This window comes from Pleuronectes platessa, chromosome 15 (assembly GCF_947347685.1).
Source record: "Pleuronectes platessa chromosome 15, fPlePla1.1, whole genome shotgun sequence".
Classification (NCBI taxonomy): Eukaryota; Metazoa; Chordata; class Actinopteri; order Pleuronectiformes; family Pleuronectidae; genus Pleuronectes; species Pleuronectes platessa.
Genome location: NC_070640.1, coordinates 17,490,424 through 17,498,083, shown reverse-complemented (window position 1 = coordinate 17,498,083; position 7,660 = coordinate 17,490,424). Strand labels below are relative to the sequence as shown.

Genomic DNA, 7,660 nt, shown 5'->3' with positions numbered 1-7,660 from the left:
GCAATTTAAAAACTACACTTGCTCCTTCATAGCATCTGTGCTCCTTTGTCTTTTACTGGTTCTAATGAAGTCGCTGCAGGCACACAAATGCCTTGGGTCATTGATTTCTACATTCATTGATATCTATTTAAAGGATCCACGCAGGATCCAGATAGAAGATCTATAATCTGACCCCATTTTGTGCTCTTTTACGCTATTGAAAGGTAAACATCTTCCTATGCATGTACAGTGTTTAGAGTGTGCACTCTTTGTGTTCTTGGTAAAAGCTCATAGCTCTTGGCTGTCGGTTTGTGCACCATCTGCTGAGTAAACACGTTAACTGCAATCTGACACGAAAAGGCAGGAGCCCAGCAGAACATGGAGATTTCTGCTGCTGTTTTTTTATGGAAAGAAATGTGATTGTGTTACACTTGTCATTTGTATCCCTTTGATGCCTCTCCACTACAAATCAACATGACTGCACAAGCGTACAGAAAAATCTCATAAAAATGTAGGACTATACATATATACATATATATCGTTTTCTTAACCCTACATATTGCAGATGCTACTAAATTATGCAGTGGCTATTTATCTTTACTACTTATTTGTTCTTTTACTTCCTCATTCTGCTGTTACAGGCTTCAGGATAACATTGTGGCAGCTGTTCTAAGCTTGACATAAAGGAGAGAATCTTCTGCAGTGTGAAGTAACATGTTTATTCAGGTAATGAGAGAAGATAAGGAATACAAAACAGCACCGTGAAGATAATGAGCAGATACAAAGTCTGTTTTACAAAATCATACATCATAACAGCTCAACATTTGCCCTTAGATGTCACTCTCTTAACTTACTTATATAGACGGAATACAAACTAATTACAGCCTGTTGTGCAGAATATAAAAAGGAGGCTGCATGAACACTCATTACAGCAGCTACTGTAAATGGCTGCTGATATAGAACATCGCATTAAGCAGAGTCTCTACATGTGTAGTGTAGCATTTACAATATTACCCGTATCAGCAAAGCAGATTGAAAAGGTTTCAAAATGCCTCCACGAATTAGGAGGGTCAAGCTTGTGTCAGTGTACGGGTTAATCCGCAGGGACAGAGCAGATCACACCCTACACAGTGGGTGTATATGGAATGCAAAATGCTTAAATGAAGCCCCATTGACAATCATATGAACCAATGTGTCATAATATCCACTGAGAGCTTGTCACCACTTTCAAACACTAAATCCAAATTGTCACAATGGAGACAGTACATATATGGACTTCCTTCTTTTATCTTCCTATAGGATGAAGGAGATGAGAAGGTCGGCATGTTGGCATTATGCCAAACAATCATTTGAACATTCACTTACATACAAGAGCTGTTTTGTAAAGCATCATATGTACAAGAACACAGGGAAATATTATTAGAAGTTTTACAAACATGAGGCCGTAAATGGAATGTCAGGCAGGAACCCAGACAAAGAGATGGTTGTAGTCCTCCGAAAAATAAGGACCTAGAAGACATATGATTTGAATATGCACCAATTGTAATAAACAGGAAACTATGAAACACTATATGTATGTTTATTAGGATCCCCATTAGCTGCACCCTAAAAACTGAATTGGACACACACAAGTTTTTTACTTTTAATTCTACAATAATAATAATACACAAAAATAACAACAAGGCAACCACTACAAAGCTGAATTATTTAGTTTTATTTTAGTGACCTTTTGAAGGAGACTATATTCTTGATCTGTATGATCATAATTGGTAACCGGGCAGAATTACCTCTAAATTGCGACAGGCATGGTGAAGAAATAAGTGAATTAATATCAGCACTAAATGACGGAAAGCACAAATTTACCTTGGGAGATACGTCAGCAAAACGAGCTCAAATAATGTATAAGTTCCATGCTCCAGTCCAGTGGAGGGCGGTGTTGCAGCTATAAGCCTGTTTGTCAACCACCGAGGGCACTTTATATAACAGAAAGAAGAAGAACGTTACACACTCCGGTCAGCAGGTGGCGGTGTGCGGAACTCGGTTTCACAACATAGAGACACGAAGCGGAAGAGACGTGGCACATAAACAGAGAGGGAGGAACCAGCTAGCTGCTGCTGCTACTTTACCGATGACAGCTTGTGTATCCGCCTCCCGTGAGGATCCGAGCAGGAAGCGTAAATGATAGCCACTCGAAGTCTGAACAGACCGGGACGTGATTAAAGTCTGTGTGACAGGTAAACACCAAGTAAGTTATCACCTGAGCGGACACTTCCTCAACTCCTGCTGCTAGCTCGGTTAGCCCGCTAACGTCGCCTCACCTGATAACTTCCAGCTTAGCAAGCAGCTAATGCTAGTTCAGGTGAACGCTGGCAGGAAGGAGCTGGTGTTGGAGCTAACAAGACGTGTTTTTAGTTTGTGGTGCAACATGAAGTCAGCTTGTGTTTGTTTGGGCTAACTAGTGCAGGTACAGGAATACAAATCACGTCAGCAATCAGTGTGAGCTGCTCTAAGAGCTGAATGCTACTGATAAACAATCAATGATTGAATCAAATGGTTTCATGACAACCTGTCTATATCCATAACATGACGAGGATTTGATTGTGAAAACAGCAACTCTGAGGCATTATATAATCATACTCATACGAATTTGAATGCTGGTGACATGACAACTAGGAGAGTATGTTTATCTTAATGTCACTATGCCTGAACAGAAATCTCAGAAAACGTCACTTATTAACATTTGGATTGGCTTATGTTGGCCTTTTTCTTTTGTATGATAAGGGACTACACTGTTGTTCCTGTTGTTTTACATATGAGTTTGTTTTGATTAGACTTCTCATCTTGTGTGCTGTCCTATTCTGTCCTTATTTGTTATTGTAGTGTGTCGTACATATTAGAATGTAGCCATTTCAGGTTTCTCTGTCATGGTTGTTGCTGAACTTGACATGCAGAGAGTTCAACAGTTTAATTGGAGCGTTCATTTCATTATTGCTTGCTGACTGGGAAATGTAATAGACCTTAATATTTAATCAATCGTAATATATAATGTAGTATGTATGTTTTATAATTTATTATTATTATTACAAAAATCCCTGGAAATACCAACATGTCAGTTTGTGAGAATATGTTCACAATCCTCCTCCACAGTATTTATATTAATTGTCGTATGTCCAGATTCTTTGGAAAAATCTATTGGAAATTTGCAAAAGAATAAAGTCTTTAGACAGTTACGTCTGTATTTGACTAAAGCAACAAAAAAAAATTATAACTTTCAAAGCAAGTTTCTTTATCTAAATGAGTCAATGATGAATTTGCACCTGAAGTGGTCACAAGCAGAAATATACCAACAGGAAACCTGTCAAGAAAAAACAAAGAGCCATTCGCCTCTTTTAGGTCTGCAAGATAAAATTTACCGCAGGATACGTTGATACAATGTAAACCTTTACATTTTAATACTTTATACTAGTAATGAAGACATACCTCGCACTTCTGACCCTGTTCACACTAGACAGCTGGGCAACTTCTAGATTATGGAACAATGAGAACTGATAGTGTTGTTGTATATGCATCTTTGACAAACCTGCTGGACTGTTTGTTGTCATCAAAACAGCACAGGTGGCTATGGGTCTCTGCAAGTGCCCAAAGAGAAAGGTGACCAATTTATTCTGCTTCGAGCATCGTGTCAATGTGTGTGAGCATTGCCTCGTCTCCAACCACAACAAGGTCAGTGGATTAATACGTATCACACTACGTGTATTTCTGCAAAATATATTGTGCTCACATTAAAATTCTGCATATCCATCCCCTGCCCTTCAGTGTATCGTGCAGTCATATCTGCAATGGCTCCAGGACAGCGACTACAACCCTAACTGTGCTCTGTGTAATACTCTGCTGAATGCACAAGACACAGTCAGACTGATCTGCTATGGTAAGATTCTACATTTTCTATTTCTATTAAATTCATGGAGATGCATTGGTCAAACAAATCACATGGAGAAAAGAAAAAAAGCCATCCCTTCCCTGTTTGGATTTCAAGTAAATTGTTTTTGCCATCCACAGATGTGTTCCACTGGTCCTGTCTTAATAACTTGGCATCTCGACTGCCACTCCACACGGCTCCAGCAGGGTACCAGTGTCCCACCTGTCAGGGTCCAGTGTTTCCCCCCTCTAACCTGGCCAGCCCAATTGCCGATGTGCTGAAAGAACAGCTGTCCTCTGTTAACTGGGCTAGAGCTGGTTTAGGGCTGCCGCTGGTAAGGGCCTGTTCCTGTTAAATCCTTTCTGCTCTCACAACCATTAGACAGTCTTTCTGAAAACAAAAGAAAAGAATATAAGACACCCAGAATTGTGTGAACCCTCCGGCTGTATTTAAAATGCATATTTTAAAGATGTAATGTTCAAACATTAATCAAAGGCGATCTCTGACTGACAGATTGAAGACCCCATTGAGGCACTTGAGGAGCCCACAGCAAATGATGTCACTGATTATACTGACTGGTCAACGTTTGATGGTAAGACATAATGTTTTTTTTCCAGAGAATTTCAACACATGCTTAATTTTTCAGACTATTTTTAGTCAATATATGTCAAATGGTATTGAAACATACAATATGATACAATTCTTCATTCAAATGTCTTAAAACTATTAAACAAATTGCATCATCTAAAATCTTTCAAACCATATTTAAATCAAGATTTACAATAAGCTGTTTTTCTCCTTCCACTCTTTATATTGGCTTCTGCTTTGTTGCATGAATAAATCTTTAACACATTACCTCCATCAACTTGATTTACACCCGAGTTGCATCAGGTAGATTTTCAACATCATCATCTCCCATGATCCCACGCTGCTACACAACATCATCAAGCTAGCTCTTTTGTTACTGTTTTAATAGAAAGACTCCTAGTGGCTTATGTTACATATTGCACTTTTGAGGTTTAGTTAATGGTGAAAGTCAACATTTGTACATATTGGGCAATATGATCAAATAATTAAATTATGTATTTTTCTGTCTCGACAGCACAAGAGCAAAGTAGCATATACCCAAGCCATTCTTTCAACACCAGCGTCAGTCCACCACCAAACCCAGTCTCAGCTCCAGCACAGGAAGATCTTGGGGGTCCTCGTAAAAATGGGGATCCAAATTTGCAGGAGCAGTCTGTGATGAACTTTGCTTCTGCCAACTCCTGTGACACTGTAACATTACACTCAGGTAAACCATTGAAAACCCATCTGGGTCCTCTCTGCAGCCCTGCATTCCCTTGTGTTGCCTAAAACGTAGGCAACACAAAAAAACGAGTCGTTTTTCTGTTTGTTGTTATATTCTACAGCATCATCCCCAAGAAAGCTCTACGATACTCGAGACGTCGGCCAAAGCTCTGTCACACAGATTGACTTTGACGACGACAAATACCGGAGAAGACCAACGTTAAGTTGGTTTGCTCAAATTCTCAAGTAAGTTCTACGAGTTGCTGCTGTGACACTTGGAATAAAGTTTTATGCCATGGTTTTGTGATCTCAAGTTTAACATGTATGAATCTTTTCAGGAACCGCACCGGTGGAAAGCGGACATCTCTTTCCTGGAGGCAGCGGGTCTTCATGCTCATTCTGGTTGGAGTTCTTGGATTTTTTACGTTGATAATCATCATGGCTAAACTCGGACGTGCCTCGGCCGGCTCAGACCCAAATTTAGATCCTCTTCAAAACCCCAACATTCGAGTTGGGAAAAACTGAATAAGAGCCATCGTTTCCTTCTCTTGCTTCTGTGTTACCTTGGGACTTTCAATACACGGTTATGCCAGTAGAGGGAGCTGTTTACCCAACTTGAGTGGAAAAGAGATGCTGCGTCTCTTCAAAATGGAATTACTGGATCCATTCATTTGCATTAGCCCTTCTGACCATGAAAATATGTCACATCATTCAGGAGGTGCTCTGTGATCCCAGCAAAGCAACCTGAAAGTTTAATGTTGGACCAAGGCCTGAAACCGTGAACAGTAGATAAAGGGTCCAGTAAGTTGCTTCGATTATCTGTTGACAAAGAGTATTTATAATTACTAACATTCGTCACTGACCTTTTTTAAGGTCACATTTTAAGTTCATTAGAAACGAATTAAAACGCTGTTGATGTTGAGAGAACATCCTTTGCTGGTTGAAAATGTCAAAATGTATATATTCAGTTATGAAACGTTAAGTAACGTTCACAGGGTTACACACTGATTCCACATGTGGATTTGAATTGAGTAGCCATACAGAAGAGGTCAGAACAGGAATCAAATACCCCCTCACATGATTAACATAACTATTTATGGGTGTCTGCTTTATTTCTGAAATTGGGTGCATTGCTTTTAGACTTGCCATACATGTACATTTCCCTGATGTGTTTTTGACCGTCTATTAAAGGGGAATATTACAGAACTTCAGTATGTTAATATTTTTCACACTTTATGAATCATCTTCTGCTGTGCACATGCAAAATCAAGAGTGCAGGAAGTTGTATTATTTCAATTTCTACGATGATGAATAATATTAAGTTATAAAACAAATATATTATTGCTATTCCATATTTGACTGCAGTAGCTCAAACATCTGTTCTTCCTCTCCCCAGTTTTTAGCAACATATTGTGACATATGGATACCACCATAGTAAATTGTTAATTTGTCAAAGAAGGATTTGTAAATGAAAATAACACAAAAAAATTGCACGATAACGGCAATTAACTACTCACTTATGCTCTCTAATAGCGATTCTCTATGGAGAGACTACATATTTCTCTGACTCCAGTAATAAAAGTTTACTTTTGAAGATCATGTTTGCACCTTATTTCACCTGCAGTAAATACAAGCTCACATAGAGTCCCAGGGTTTGTGTGTGTTTATGACCTGATACTGTAAATGCCTCAGTCTCTGTGTTAACTTGACCAACAGAGATATGTTTGGACCAGATACAAATTACAAATTTGTTGTTTAGTTCTAGTTTGTATAATGAAATGGCACGTTTTATTGCAGTAAAAAATTTTGTAATTAAAAATATTTTTTCTCCATAATGTCACATTGCCATATCCCAGATATGTGTGGTAAAGAAGAATAGAAAAAAGAAAACGATCTTGTGTCTTTTTCTTTTTTCACCATAAGGAGAAGGGGGTTATTAGATGCTTCAGCCTTGAGCAGAACACTGAACTTTTGCTCAGAATGAGAAGTACCACTCTGACCTGCCTGTAGATAAAACCATGTTAATTATCGACCTTGCACCACAAATACTTAGTATATCACTCCCCCTAGTGGTGTGACTGGCTCAGGACCTCCTCAGCAATGTCCTGTGAAAGTCAGTGAAGTCGCTGACTGGACAGAGCCCAGGGCCAGTGACAACACACACTTTATATTTCTAATGTTCACTCAGTGGTGTATAAAGCACTTGAAAGCCATACTTGAGTAAAAGTACAGATATCTTACCTGAAAGTAACTTCAGTAAAAGTAAAAGTCACCCGTCAGAAAATGACTTGAGTAAAAGTCTCAAAGTAAACTAGGGCTACGTTGTAGCACTTGCGGGCCCGAGCACCCGCACGTTGAAGCCTGTTGCGGTCGGTGGAGAGAGCGATCGATGACCAAGCGCACATCATCGATCGAGCATGCACTTCTCCACGTTAAATGCGTTTTACGCTCTGCGGCAGTAGGTTTGCCAGT

The 7,660-nt window shown here is 39.3% G+C and overlaps 1 protein-coding gene across 5 annotated transcripts; it reads left to right on the top strand.

The window, feature by feature from the left end:
* Positions 1-2,024: 2,024 nt before the first annotated feature.
* On the top strand, positions 2,025-6,787 carry zfpl1 (zinc finger protein-like 1). Of its 5 annotated transcripts, none has more exons than XM_053441748.1 (8): positions 2,025-2,213; positions 3,595-3,702; positions 3,796-3,907; positions 4,039-4,232; positions 4,412-4,490; positions 5,001-5,192; positions 5,311-5,434; positions 5,527-6,787. In XM_053441748.1, exons 2-8 carry the CDS (start codon positions 3,601-3,603, stop codon positions 5,711-5,713), a joined length of 990 nt encoding a protein of 329 aa, XP_053297723.1. In that variant the 5' UTR covers positions 2,025-2,213; positions 3,595-3,600; the 3' UTR covers positions 5,714-6,787. The 5 variants fall into 5 exon arrangements, with proteins under 5 accessions (XP_053297723.1, XP_053297721.1, XP_053297720.1 ...); XM_053441746.1 differs by having other exon boundaries at positions 2,025-2,224; XM_053441745.1 differs by having other exon boundaries at positions 2,026-2,207; positions 3,586-3,702.
* Positions 6,788-7,660: the final 873 nt, after the last annotated feature.

Excerpts from the sequence above, each read along its gene's own strand:
- zfpl1 (XM_053441748.1), top strand. The coding sequence starts at position 3,601 with ATGGGTCTCTGCAAGTGCCCAAAGAGAAAGGTGACCAATTTATTCTGC. Across the intron at positions 3,908-4,038 it reads AGTCAGACTGATCTGCTATG|ATGTGTTCCACTGGTCCTGT; the intron begins GTAAGATTCTAC and ends TGCCATCCACAG. Across the intron at positions 5,193-5,310 it reads CACTGTAACATTACACTCAG|CATCATCCCCAAGAAAGCTC; the intron begins GTAAACCATTGA and ends TATATTCTACAG.